This window comes from Acartia tonsa, chromosome 3 (genome assembly GCF_053477335.1).
Source record: "Acartia tonsa isolate MP-2025a chromosome 3, ASM5347733v1, whole genome shotgun sequence".
Lineage (NCBI taxonomy): Eukaryota > Metazoa > Arthropoda > Copepoda > Calanoida > Acartiidae > Acartia > Acartia tonsa.
The window spans coordinates 46693390-46708291 of NC_137262.1; the positions used below are offsets into that span (position 1 = coordinate 46693390).

General features: G+C 32.3%; 1 protein-coding gene across 1 annotated transcript; it reads left to right on the forward strand.

Moving 5' to 3' along the window:
• The first annotated feature begins 2932 nt into the window (after window positions 1-2932).
• Window positions 2933-14902, forward strand: LOC145314363 (serum paraoxonase/lactonase 3-like). The gene is made up of 13 exons (XM_080154245.1): window positions 2933-3052; window positions 3778-3841; window positions 4862-4970; window positions 5894-5986; window positions 7155-7231; window positions 7639-7712; window positions 8882-8938; window positions 9470-9611; window positions 12360-12479; window positions 13058-13136; window positions 13437-13498; window positions 14415-14513; window positions 14770-14902. The coding sequence occupies exons 1-13, from the start codon at window positions 2979-2981 to the stop codon at window positions 14848-14850; spliced, it is 1131 nt and encodes a 376-aa protein (XP_080010371.1). The 5' UTR covers window positions 2933-2978; the 3' UTR covers window positions 14851-14902.

The following is a 14902-nucleotide window of genomic DNA, read 5'->3' on the forward strand; positions in this document are numbered from 1 at the left end:
TTAGAATACAATTATTTGTTTATTGAGACTTTAGAATAGAATACAATTTATTAACTAATGCAATACATTTAATTATTAAATATACATAACCATATTAAAAATTGCATAGCAGGGAGTAATTAAGCCTTGGAGTAGGCTGCAAATTTACCCCTTTAATTGATTTTATTTTTCATTTTATTTATAGTTAGAAGTTTTGACTTAGAACACAATCCAAATATGAAACACAACATAGTTTTGATAATTTTGAATGTTAAGTAGATCACAAACAGCACAAAACCGTACACATCTGAAATATTTGATAACGATGACAACACAAATAAAACCAAATCTCAAAATCAAAAGGTGGGACTAACCTTAACATTTGTACTGTACAGTACCTAAACTTAATGAGCAGAATAAAATGACGTACTTACATTTCTAGAACTTGGCTATAGAGATGTATTGTACCTTGTTGTATTATAAATCATAGTTTTACCTGAACGCTGCCAGCTCCTCCATGAGTAATAAACAACTTAACCCTTAACAGTCGGGCCCCTTGCCGCACCTTAATCGGTCGAGGGGGTAGGTGCGTTGAACGCCCCCCCCCCTCCCCCATATTATCTCAGTTCCTATTAGAGCTAGATGGCTAAAAAAATTTGTGCAAGTCCCCTGTTTGATAATGAATTTCCGACCTCAAGTAAGTCAAAGTCAATTTTCGCTTTCTTCACCCTTTTATTTAACAACATTTGTTTTTAGGTCCTATTTTACATGAAAATTTCAAACGGCTGTAATTTTCTTATTTTTGAAGCTAGAAGAATTTTTTTCCAGAAAATGTTTATCTTTATGTAAATTTTATATTAGAAATATCAAAATATAAATTTCAGCGGCCGCAGTCGGCGGTCTACGGAAAAACGGCGGCGGATCTTTATGAAATTTTAATATAATGTGTAGACATATAAGAAAAGCTTAAGTTTAAAGTTTGAAGTCTCTAAGTCCAAAATTTCGATCACAGGAGCCTTTTTGAGATTTCTGGAGACCTGGAGGATCAGGACCTGCAGGATCATACCTGGAACCTGAAATTGACTTAAACATCTGTATTTAATTTTAGTATTTTGGTTATATAAAATGCTTTGTTTACCTGGATGACCCTGCCAGTTTTGCTGGCATCCTGTGCCTGCCAGGATGGAGATATTCCAAAAAAATCCAACTCTCAATTATGTATCATACCCATACTTAAAAAGTCACACAGTTTGGGCTCTTTATCTTTCACACACAGAAAATGAGATAGAAAAAACCGGAGGAGGGAGCGTTCAACGCCCCCCCCCCCCCCCCCCCCAACTGTTAAGGGTTAACATTTGGATGTTCTAACAATTCTGACTAAAAAAATGTATTTAATAATATTTACATGTATTATAAAATAAAGGAGGGTTTTAATCAGTAAGATATAAAATTATAATCTATAAATAAAAAATAAAATGATGTTCAAGCAAATATTTAGTTGTTCTCTCTCTAGATATGGGTACTGCAAAGCATTGATAATTCAAAACATTTTGTCTAGTTGATTTTATCCTTGTTTGATATCAGACATTGCATGTTTTAACTGCCCAATTTCAATGAAAATTGTACTTAAATAAAGAATGTTCTCTCCCCTCTTTCATCAAAACGCCACTTAAGAGAAGCTTCTCTATAATTTACTATTTCCTTTTTTTCGTCCGTCTAAGTGTAAATAATGCTTTGAAAGAAATATAATTTTCTCTGCTGCTAATTAAAATAGACAGGTTTTTTTCTGTGAAGATTCCTTATAGCAATTAGCATACAGTATATTATTTACTTGTTCAATCGGTCTCTAAGTCATACGACAAAACAATGAATATTAAAACATCATAAAATGTATGTAAAAGGTTTCATGATTTCCCTCCAACCTAATTGATTCTTCAATTATTACCAGTTGACATCCCTCTATGGATATTATCCTCCTTGATTTAATTTTAACTTCAAAACTAAAATATTTTATAAAAAATAATTTTTTTCTCTACTTATACTTATGTATGTATATATTTGTTTTCTATATGTGTTATCACTTAAGAACATTATGAACATTGCCCTGTTGCCAGGGAGGTAAGGAACAATGTCAGTTTAATTAATTTATAAACCTACTTCTCCTATGAACAACTAAGGGCAGAATTTAAAAAATATTAACAATGATAAATATTTTTTTTTTACATTTTGTATCCCTTTATCCCTAGCTTGTGTACAGGTTGTTAGTATACATTCTAGTATGTCTTAGAAACCGAGTAATACCCGATGGATTAAAACCGGATCTCATAATTGAAAAATCATGCATAGCATTGTATTACAGATATTTTTTCAAATATTAAATTAAATTAAAAATCCTAAAATAAACAACAATTTTAACAAAACTGGTTTTAATCTATTATATGATGCATATCAATACCAAAAAGTAATAATTTTTGTTTAGTAACATATTTTATTAAAGTTGATACAGTTGTGAACATTCTTCATTTGTAAATTAAGTAAACTCTAACGTAATTTATGTATAAAATTTTAATCTTTTATACTATAAAGCTAACAGATGCTGTGAATCAAATATTCTTCAGATTATTATTTTTGTTGTTTTTTTTGGCTGAAATATACTATGACTATATAAATATGTCAGATTCGGGACATTGATACTGAGAGTATCAATTCCTTGTTCCAAAACATATTACCATGTATATTACAGTTAGGATAGGACTACCATAAAAATTCGTGCAATCATATGATTTGTTACCTACAAATGTTGGATTGTTATATGTCTTTAAACCTACTATAAAGATGTAATACTGAATTTGAATTGCTATCAATCTTGATCAGTTATCACATAACCTAAGATTTAATCACATTGTTGTTATTAATCAACTACTTTTTGAAGATTCCAAAATTGTATAAAAATTGCTCTTATAAATGTTGTTATCCTTGTTTATATTCTAGAATCAAGTATGTCTACGATAACACTAAATAAGTTGATTACAGCAGTGATTGTCATTGCTTTTCTGGTTAATAGAGGTATCAGGTAGGTTAAAAAACAAAATTTATTATCTATAATACAAAGTAGAATGATGTCTGGCCATTCGTCCTCTGTCTGTCTGTCCCTTATGATCACAGTAACCAATAAATCGTTCGGATTCTACTCTTCAGGGAATATACCTACTGGTCCTGTGGTGGTTTTAGCTATTTTCTTGGGGGTTTGGACACCCACAACCCCCCCCCCAAAAAAAAAAAATTTAAAAATACCCCCTCCCCCCCCCAAAAAAATTTTCTTTTTAAAACTGAAATTTAAAAAGGAAGTAGTAGGGTTTTTTGTCTGAAGCTGAAGATGTCAAAAAATGTCTTTGAGTGGTTTGAAGCTATTTTTCTAATATCTCAAGCCCTTCTTTAGAGGTTAGAGATAAATAATCAAGTAATGACATATGAAAAACCCACAGAATAAGGGTTAATGAACTTTTGATTATGCTGCTCACAAAGGTTTTAAACAAGTTCTGTTATTGTCAATAATTTTACATTTGATTGACCTATCCCTGTATCACTAAATTTAACGTCTTTGCATCAATAAAAGATTTAGGCTGACTGTGAAAAATATGCAGAAGGGCCCTTGTCAATGAGTAAGTTCAGCCGCGGTTTTCTCAATGCCGCAACGGCTGTTAGCGGCTTGGAATTAGATGATTCTTTAATCAGCGCGGCAGAGCTTTATAATATGATACATATTTTTTTCCTTATTATGAATATGATTTATTTTAGGTTGAAAAATCTGCTAACAGTTTATCCTGACATGAAATTTGATGATCAAAATTGTCAATTAAAGGTAATGTGTAGAAGTAATTTTTGTTGTTGTTGAAGTTATGTGTTGAAATATTTACCTACCTTATCTAAATTCTTGAATCTAAAGCTTTTCAAAATCATTGGCAGAAGAAATTCAATAATGAATATGTACGGCAATTTAGAAAAGCCTTTTTCCTGTAGTAAAAAATGAATATACAGTATACGTTACGAAAAATGACCGGTTTTTAAAATGGTCTAGCCCCCCCCCCCTGTAATGAAGTTGTAACCCTATTTTTTGTTTGTGTGATCTTTTTATACATGTATTATGGTGTTTGTTGCGGTAAATTAGATCAAAGAACATTTTCCGACATTCAGCAGGCTATGAAAGAAAATATTCAAAATGAAAAAATTCCGACCCTAATATATTTTAATTGAATTTTGGTTAAGCCGAAAAATCATAGATTTTGAGGTCTTGATACATACTTTTTGGGCTCAAATGACTTGTATGAGAGCTAGGAAGTCGGGTAAGGGGTCTATGGATGCAGAATTTTATGCTGAAGATAAAATTTGACACAACCCCTATGCTTATTTCAATTTTACTATGTGATTTTTCGGCTTAAGTAAAATTTACTTTAAAAAATAAGGGTATGAATTTTTTCATTTTTAATTTCTTCTTTTATAGCCTTCTGAATGTCGGAAAATGTTCTTTGATCTAATTTACCGCAACAAACACCATTATACATGTATATAAAGATCACACATACAAAAAATAGGGTTACAACTTCATTACAGGGGGGGCTAGATCATTTTAAAGACCGGTCACTTTTCGTAACGTATACTGTATGATTAATATCCACTGCCTTTGTACGTGCATCAAAATAAAATCTATCAAATTAACACTTGTTTATAAATCTAAACATTTTGGTTTCATATCGTGATAATTTCGTAATGATATAATGTTATTCAAATTGTTTATTTTGTATTGTATTGTATTTTGAATACTATGTTGTGCTCGGTTATGAGCCAAGGCATTACAATTTTACTTACCATTCCCTATTTTCAGGGATCAATGATAGGGTCAGAGGACCTGTGCCTTGGCAAGAATTCCTTGATGTTTATTGGAGAAAATGGAGGATCGGATATTTTACTTTATCAGGGTAGTGCGGCCACAGGTAATTAATTACAACTTTATAAATTTATACCCCTAAGTTTTTGAGTGTGGCTCCTTTTCTTTTTAAAAGCGAAGCTTTTCTATAATTAGGGTCCGTCCGTCCGTACGTCTGTCCGTAACGGATAGCTTTTTTCGTTAAATAAGGCATGTTAGAATTGTCATACTGATTTCAAACTTTGCATGGTGAATCCTGCAGTAGTTAAGTACGATTTAGAAAGCGTAGCAACTCTATAATCATTACAAGAATTCCGTACGTCCATTTTAAATATGTTGATTTTTAAAAAAATTTAACAACAAATTTTTATGTGATCTAATCATCCGATTTATCTGATTTTTGGTACGTTGATTCCTGGGACAACAAAGTACAATGTCATAAGCAAAGCAACTCTATAATCAAGTCCTAAAAATGTAAGTATGTCCATAAACATTATCCTGTATCAAGCAGTTTTTCAACAAATTTACTTACAATTTTGCATCGACTCTTATACATTTATATTCTGATTATTCAGTTCTGACACTATACAAGTGTTAATGTCCGTTTGTCCTACCGTTTCAGTGCTTCGCTTTTATGGATGTTGTCATCCTTGTTACTTTAGAAATGATTTTGTTCTCTTCTTAATAAATATAAAAGCATAGATGTATAATCATGACAACTACCTGGCCAAAGTTCTGAAAACCTTTTTGTCTGCTAGCAAATTGCTTTCTGTTCCATTTAGGGACTCGACTGTGTTTAAATTTCTGACGTTTTTGGCTTATTTCAAAGATCAAATATAATGCCTAATAATAATATGATATATAATAAATAATGCCTCCCCTTTTTTAATATCTCCTCAACCCATATTTAACATTGACTAATTTAAAGCTTTCATAGAATAGAAAAATATATCATTTATATCATTGTAAAGAATTATATAATTCTTTTAGAATCTGGTGGAATTTGGATGCTTGATATGAAGAATGAAAAATCTGAGCCTGTCAAACTCCAGATCCAAGGATATCCTGACCAACCCTTGCAGGGTAATTTAATTTATTTGCCATAAATTTAGTTTTGTACTTTTCCTCATGTTTGTTTTTATCCTTTTATGTAGCACAGCTGACCAGGGATCTAAAAGAGATAAGACAATGGCTGATAAATTTTTGTATATCCCCAATGATGCTGCACAAAATTCCCTTCTGTATATTAGATTAGTGATTGAAACGTGTGGACACCAAACTTTGCTAAGACAAAGAATAAGAAAACGTCATCATAAAACTTTGAGTACTTTTGTAGTAAACAGCCCAATGTCTCCTCCCTTCCTGACAGCTCACTTACTTCTAGGGTTATCAAAACAACTCTTATTACTGCCTGGTACTAAAGATTTAAAAGGACTGTTCACAAGAAAAACAAATTTAGATTTTTGAAAATTCAATTTTAGGCATATTTCATTTTTGTAGCAATGCGATGGAAGCCCTTCTGAAAATTTTGACCTCTTATAATTAGATCCTCCCGCCCCTTTAGTGATGGCCTGTGGAATTTTAGCTTATATTTTTTGCCGCCCTTGCCGCTGTACATTACTGCACATAGAGATACATCGCTGGTACATCGCGATACACCGCTTAACAATACATGCTCCCCTCCCTCTTGTTCAGAATGTGGATGGAGGCTGAGCAGAGTTTGTGAGCAGTGTACCACGATGTACCAGCGGATTACTGCGAAGTGCAGCGATTTACAGTGGCGAGATCAACCAAAAAGCATAAATTGTGTGGCGGCAAGCACCGAAGTCAGCTGTTTCTGACTGACTGGCCTAAGTATTAGTATACATTTTTGGTGTATGAGAATGAATAGGGCATGGTGAGTGAAAATTTCTTGGAAGTATGATTAGTTATAGCGGGAGTACAAATAGGTGGAGGACAAAATTGTCAAAGGGCTTCGATCTCGTTGCCAAAAAAAAATAAAATATGCCTAAAATTGAACAGAAATTAATAGTTTCAGGTTAGATTTTCAAAAATCTAAATTTGTTTCTCTTGTGGACAGTCCTTTTAAAATACATTTTTAAATTTAAACAAGTTATCCGATTAAAATAGAAAAGGTAAGTGATTTATTGACAATTTCTTTGAAACATACGATTTTTTTGTATGTTATTTTTTATGTTGATAGCTTGCTGACATAATTATCATTATTTAAAACTCATATTTATTATTTTAGTCCATGGAATTTATGTATCAAATAAAACAGACCATCTTTATGCAGTCAACCATCAAGGACCATTATCTTCTGTTGAGGTAGGATTAAATCAAGCTTTTGGTTTTAAAGATACTATCTAAACAAAAGTACTTTTCTAGCCAAATATCCATTTTATTAGTTTCCAAGGTGATTTAAGACAATTGTAAGCGTAAATCACTCACCCTTTATAGATGCAAGGCCCCTATAGGCTAAGGCTAAGACTTAATTTTCTTCCTAAAAATGTGAATTAAGTGAATTGTCTTTATTTATCATTTTATTTCTAGCGAAAAGGAAATATGTTGAAAAAGGTATGCTTTTTCATAATTGTTTTTATTGTTTGATTAGTTATTCATTGATGATTAAAATTATCATTTCTTCAGGAGCAGCATTGTATTCATTAACTGTGCGGTTGCCAACCCTTGCAAAAAAAAGTGTGCTTATTAATATTTTTTCCACAATTCTTTAGGTTTTTAAGATTGATTATTCAACTCCAGTTAGATTAACACATCTCCAGACAGTTATATCAGACTTTTTTCCAAGGTAAAACAAGTAATTTAATATTTTATGTCAGACTCAGAGATGGGTTTTTATAAAAAAGCCGCGTTAATTCGACAATTTTTTGGACATGTCGAAGCAAGCGCGGCATTCGCGAAATCTTACCAGAGTATACAACTAGTTATTTAATTATTTCGCTTTTGTTGGTACGGCCTTCATAGAAGAAAAAGAAATTATCTGTAATCCTTTTTTACTGCATATTAATTAATGCAACTTTTTAGAGCTGTATTAGACATTATACTAATGGCTTAAATAATAATTTTAAAATTTTGAATTCTTAAGTTGTATACTCTGTTGAAATGATATCGTCTTCGTTCAATCAATCAATGTCTAAAAAATTGTTTATAAAAACCCATCTCAGATCAGGCTAGATGACAAAACTTAAGAAGGACCTGATCTATTATCAATAAAAAAAAACAATTTGCCAAGATTCATATGAATTACTTTATTGTAAAAGTGTTAACCATTTAATCGCGAGGCTACAAATATAAAAACCACAATAAATCATCAAAATATTGTACATTCTAATACAGAAAATATGATAAAGAAAATTGTTATGAAATATCACTTTATAAGGACGCAACGCTCCGTGTGTAATTTGAAACGTGCTGCATCTCTACAAGTATTTGTATTTGCAACAATATACATATATAACTAGCGGCTTCGCCCCTAGACGCTAGGGGCTTCGCCCCATGATGTGATGGGAAGTTCAACCCCAACCCATCTTTTTTTGTTTTGTGTGTTATAATCTGCGTAATATTTATTTAATGCCTATAAGTGCGACAGCTTTTACTACGTAATATTTATTTAATACCTATATGTGCAACAACTTTTTGTTACAGAGAAACGTCAATTTTTAACAATTACAAAATGGCTCAAGTAAAAAGAAAATAATTTTTTTGGGGGGGAGGGGGAGAGTATCACTAATTTCATTGGGGCTTCGCCCCAAGGTGTGGTTAGGGTTTTGAAAAAAGAAAAAAAAGACAATTTATAAAAACTATTCAATAAGGTAAACTATTGTTTAGCAACAAATATTAATGGTATCTTATCATAGAATTAAATTAAATTTTTGTTTGTAATGGAACTTTAAAATTTGATTGACTAACAATTTTTTAAATATTAATTATTTTTAGTTAAAACTTGATATATTTTAGATATGGAATAAACGATGTAGTTGAAGGAAAAGATGGAAATGAATTTTATGTCACAGAGTAAGAAATTTTAATTTTTAATATGACTTTATAAGTAAAAGTATGTCTTTAAATGTAATTCTTTGATTTGTGTGGGTTTTCAATGTTCATATAATGGTATATATTTTTTTCTGTTGTTAATTAAGTAAGGTCCTTCTAAATTTAAAAAATTTATATCGCCAACAAATATGGAATATATGTGTATATAATGGAAGAGGAAAAATTGTCGTCAATTCAGGTTTCTCGTACATGGAAATTATTTGTTGGTCAGTCCATTCATCCAATAAGAAATGAGGGAATGGGTAAAGAGGACGTAAGAGGGGAATTTTTATTATTGCCAGCTACAAGTTATACTTTATTAGATTACATGAGAATTTGTTGTAAGATCTGAGTAATAATAATCCATCATCTTACCAAATATAATTTTAGAATAGTTAGAAAACAACTTACTTTTCTGATAACAATTGAAATACATAAAAGAAAAATTCAATCAGGGCATTGGGATACTAATGCAAGGATGAATACATCCTAATGACGAATATTTTTGTTTAGATGGAATCCAGTATCAACACCTGAGCATGGCAAACTAAATCCTGCCTCTGTGTATGAGAAAATAATGAACAATGTTGTATTTCCTCTCATAGCTCTGCTGGGATTACACTGGACAAGAGTTTATAGATGTGATTTGAATAAGGTTAGTTATATATTTAACTCCTAGTGGCCACGTCCCTAGAGGACTAGAGTCACTTTCAATAAAAGTAAAAACAATGGGAGGCGGAGAGATATATATTTTTCTACAGAAAGATTGGAATGGTGAGTGTACTCCCTATAAATAGTTTAAAACCATCCTGGACTTACAAGAAGATTAACTTTATAGGAGGATCATATCGGTTTTAAGATTAGCGAGATACAGACAGCCATTCTGTTACTTTTATACAAGGATATCTAGCGTAGGGTGTAATGAAATTAAATAAAAATTAAGGAGATGAGATATTTTGTGCCAAAGTATCTATCTATATATGTAAATTTATATTTTTTAACAATATAAAACAAACAGGCCTAATGGGAAATTAATCTTAGACAAACCTTTAGTCTTTTCGTTCGATTATCAAGCATTTCTTTTAGAAATACTAGTGGCTTCGCCCCTAGCCTCTAGGGGCTTTGCTCCAAGAGGTTTGATCAAACTAATTTTTCGTGTTTTATATTTTATATTTTTATAAAATAGTTATAAACCTTCCCAGGACCTATGAGAAGCTACCCTGTAAAGGAGAACCCAATCGGTTCAGCGGCTAGCGAGATCCTTCGCTACAAACAAACAAACAGACAGACAAACAAACACACACACAGACAGACAGACATCGTTCTACTTTGTATTATAGATTGCTATTCTTATAATCTTTCAAAACGAATCTTTTCTATGATTAGTGTCAATCGGTCCGTCCGTAACGGATAACTCTTTTCGTTAATTTGGGCATGTTAATATTGTTCTGTCGATTTAAAACTTTGCATGGTGATTCCTGTAGTAGTTAGGTATGATTTAGAGCTCTATAATAGTTACCAGAATGTCCGTACGTCCATTTTCAACATGTTGATTTTTAACAACAAATTTTTATGTAATTGATCTGATTTTTGGAATACCAAATCCTAGGATAACCAAGTACAATGTTATCAGAGAATCAAGTCCTAAAAGTGTAAGTATGTTCTTAAACATTATCCTGTATTTCAGCAGTTTTTCAACAAATTTTTTGACTTAACCCATTAGTGACGAACCGGCTTTTAACGCCCGGTTCCAGAAAATGCCGAAAAAAAACGGCTTTCAGTTTCAGGATTGCATCATGCTCGCATGAGCCTACCCTTTACTGCGCTGTTTTTTAATTCCCTCCAGAGAGAAGCGTTTCTATCTATTCGGTCGGCCACAATCTTTCATCGAAGATGGGTGAACCAAGAAAAACAAGGTGATTTAAAATACCCCTTCTAACTTTTTTGTTTATGAAGTAAAGTTAGTGATTTTTTTCGTGAAATTTAAAGTTTATTGGCAACTACATTCATTTGTGAAATCGTTTTATTCAAATTATTATTTTTTATATGATTTTTTTATCATTTAATTATGTTCTATATAACTCCGGTTCGGCGTGAGTAAAAATACCCGCTAGTTTTATTGCCCTGCTCGGCGCGAGTAAAGATACCCGGTTTTAACTTCTCAACCATTAGATATATTAGATATTTTTTATCATTTATTATTCTCTTCAAATGTAAAAATTTCTTTATTTCCCAATGATAAATATAATTGATAGATAGATAAATAAAAGGATCGATAGACTGATATATAGGGATAAGACAATGGCCGATAAATTTATGTAGATTCCCAATGATAATCAACAATTGTTAGATAGATAAATAAAAGGATGGATGGACAGATATATAGATATATCTTGGTTTAAATATGATGGTTTTAGGCCATTTTCATTATCTTGTCATCGCCTTCAGGATGGGGGCGTAACTAACCAGTATTCTATGTAAATTTGATGGTTTCAGGCCATTTTGCTTATCTTGACATTTCCCCATAGGATGGGGGCGTAACTAACCAGTATTCTATGCAAATTTGATGGTTTTAGGCCATTTTTGTTATCTTGATATTACAGTATTATTCTATTCTTTTGTTTGTGATATTTTTAAAATACTTTAGGCCAAAGATATGTGATAAGTCTTTTCTAGTCTTTCCTTTATCAATAAAAATTATATTTTTTTATATATTTGTCAATTACTGATACTACTAGAATAGTTGCTACTCTATAATTCACTTTGGACGTTCAAAAATTACATTATCAATATCCCTCCCATTATTATCAATACAAATATTAGCAAAAGTTTTAAAACTTCCTCGAAATGGGCTTTTTTAACCGAAAAGGGCGGTATCTATAGCCAAAATCTTAAATGTGATATAAATTGTTTTGAATGTTAGTTGTAGCTCTATCAATTACAAGAGGTTATGTAGTTTTCAATTACGGATCGTATCGTAGTTTTAAAAAGTGTTCATCTCACTTTGGGCGTTCAAAAATTACATTTTTAAATTTTTGGTCCAAAAAACCGGGTATTTAGGTCGAAAACGGGCTTTAATGCCGGGGGAAAGCACCAAAAAACGCCAAAAACGGTTATTAATGCCGAAAGGTTTCTTTACTCGCGCCTAACCGGGTTTTTTTTGCAACTTTCCTGTGCACGCCACTAGAGCAATACAAAAAAATTGGAATTCCGTATTTACCATTATAAAGCTTTCCTGAGATTTTCAGCTCGATCGGTCCATAAAAGTGGCACTCGGCACTAATGGGTTAAATAATTTATATTCTGATTATTCAGTTCTGACACTCTACAAGTATTGATGTTCGTTTGTCCTACCGTTTCAGAGCTTCGATTTTATGGATGTTATCATCCTTGTTTTTTTTAGAATTTATGTGAAGTAGCAACAGATAGACTTTTTGTCGGTGCCAATGGAATAACTAAAAATCTGGATGGATCAACATATTATGTAGTGGATATTGAGAGAATTGGAATTATGAAACCCAAGGTAGACATACCAATACCTCTCATTTTTAAAGAGGATTTTATTCAGCACAGAAAATTCTATTCATATACAAATTCTATTTTGAATATGAATCAAAACATTATTTATAGTAAAAAGGTTGCAAAATAATGTTTCGTCACTTATGAAATTGCAGGTTAGTTATTAACCCTTACAGATCGGGGGGTGGGCGTGGGGGTGGGGGCTAAATCTGCCCCCCCCCCCCTCTAGTATGTCATTTCTTTGTAGGTAAGATAGAGATTTGTGACTTCATGACTTTTTAAGTATAGTAATTATACGTCGGCAAGAGTTGATCTTATAAGGATAATTGGTCTGTGTCGGTCGTGGCGTCCGGTCAAAGTAGGTTGTGCGGTGTGACCGCTATATTAGCCCCCCTCCCCTCCTGTTCTATTAAGGTGGGAATTGGGGCCCGATCTGTAAGGGTTAGGGACCCAATCTGTAAGGGTTAATGTTTTGTCACTTATGAAATTGCAGGATGCAATTTCAACCTACTTAAGATTGGATTAAGAGTATCTTAGCTACTTTTGATTAATACATTAGATTTATCAATTATTTTTGTACAGGCTAATGGTTGGTTAGAGTTTGAATCATGGATTGAAGTACCATTAGTAATTGATAATGTCGATTTTGATCATGCATCAGGTTGGTTTTTTAAAAGTGAAGATTTTCTATAATAAGGGTCCGGCCGTCTGTGACAGATAGATCTTACCGTTAATTTAGACATGTTTAGGATTTTTAAAGCGAAGTAAAACTATCGTTTTCGTTATCAGAAAATCCGTTCATCCATTTTAAACATGCTGTTTTTTCAAACTTTTGAATTATATAATGATCCTATTCATGTTATTTGGAGTTCATTGGAAAAATAATTCCTAGATCAAATTTCAAGAAGTGTTTTTAACTTTTTATTTGGAAAAAAAATATTTTTAAATTGATGTAAAATAGGAAATTTGATGATGGGAACAATTCCAGATTTCCTCAGTGTCATCAAAAGACTAGATGGAGAGGTAAATTAAATAATCTTTATATAAAAATAACTGGAAGTCTGTCCTTGTGTGTCTGTTAATGCGTAGTGCAGGATCTCCCTAATCGATGAACCGATAAGGTTCTCCTTTAGAATGAAGCTTCACATATGTCCTGGGAAGGTCTTTCAATATTTTGGGGTAGGGTACCACCACCATCCCCAGGGAATTCAATCCTGAGAAAAACTACCCCAACATATATTTTTTTTTAAAACTACACTTGAAAATTGGGGAGTGGGGCGACTTCCCCCTTCCCACCTCAAGTGCCCCTAGAAGACTCTAGGGCCGTGGCAGTTATTTTTTTAATTTAATAATAACACGTCCGCTAGATGAAAGGTAAGTGTCCTGTTTGAGCCAGTTTTATAAAGCATACTAACTTATGATGTTAAAGACACTTCCAATTGGTTGAGTCAGAACATTAAATAAAAAGTATAGAGGAATGCCAAGTCCCACTAACAGAAAAAAAACATGTTACAATTTAACTGTGTAAAGACTTCTAAACAAAGGTTCTGCAAATTAAATGGGTAAATTATAAGGCTGAATTTAATATCTAAGGGTAATATCTCTTAAAGTGTTAACAAAATATACTACCACCCCCGTTCTGTTTTTTTACTTGAAACTTAAAGAGGAAAAATTAATGTTGGTGATGCTTATTTTAAAATAGATTTGGTTACAAAATGATAAGGTAGGCTCCATAAGGTCATAGCTTTGATGACTTCTAGGGGGCTGGTTGGCGCTTCAGGTACAAGTCCACTCCACGTCACCTTGAACATACTCTACATTTGAATTGCAGTGTAATGTGTTCAATCGCCCAGGGCATTAAGTAAGGCAAAAGCTTTAATCAGGTGTTTAGAACAAAAAGTGTTTGGTAGAAGCTGATAATAACCTGTCTTTTATGTAGGACATAGCAGTGCCAGGAGGTCTATCACTGGCATATAAGGAGGATGGGGAATGGAAAACCAAGGACGTTGTTATGCATGATGGAACAAAATTATGCCAGGTTAAATTAATTTTATTTTAAATCTACCATATAATTCAATGCAAATTTTTCAAATTAAGATAAATGAACAGGGATGGGGAAGGGGGGGGGGAGTGAAAGGAAGTTCAGTAGAGTACAATTGCCTACAGACAGAAGGACATATAACAAACTCTTACAGAGTATAGACTAATTACTAAATATAAAATATATACATAACATATCTGAAAATTACATACAAAGAATTCCTTTGGATTGGAAAATATATATTTCTGTTCAGGTTTCTGCTGGTAATATGTTTGGAGATACTGCAGTTATAAGCTCTCCTGTTGCTAAAGGAGTTTTAGTTTGTAAAATTTAATGAGTAATAAATGTTGTTTATTTAAATAGAATAAGATTATGATATTTAAAAA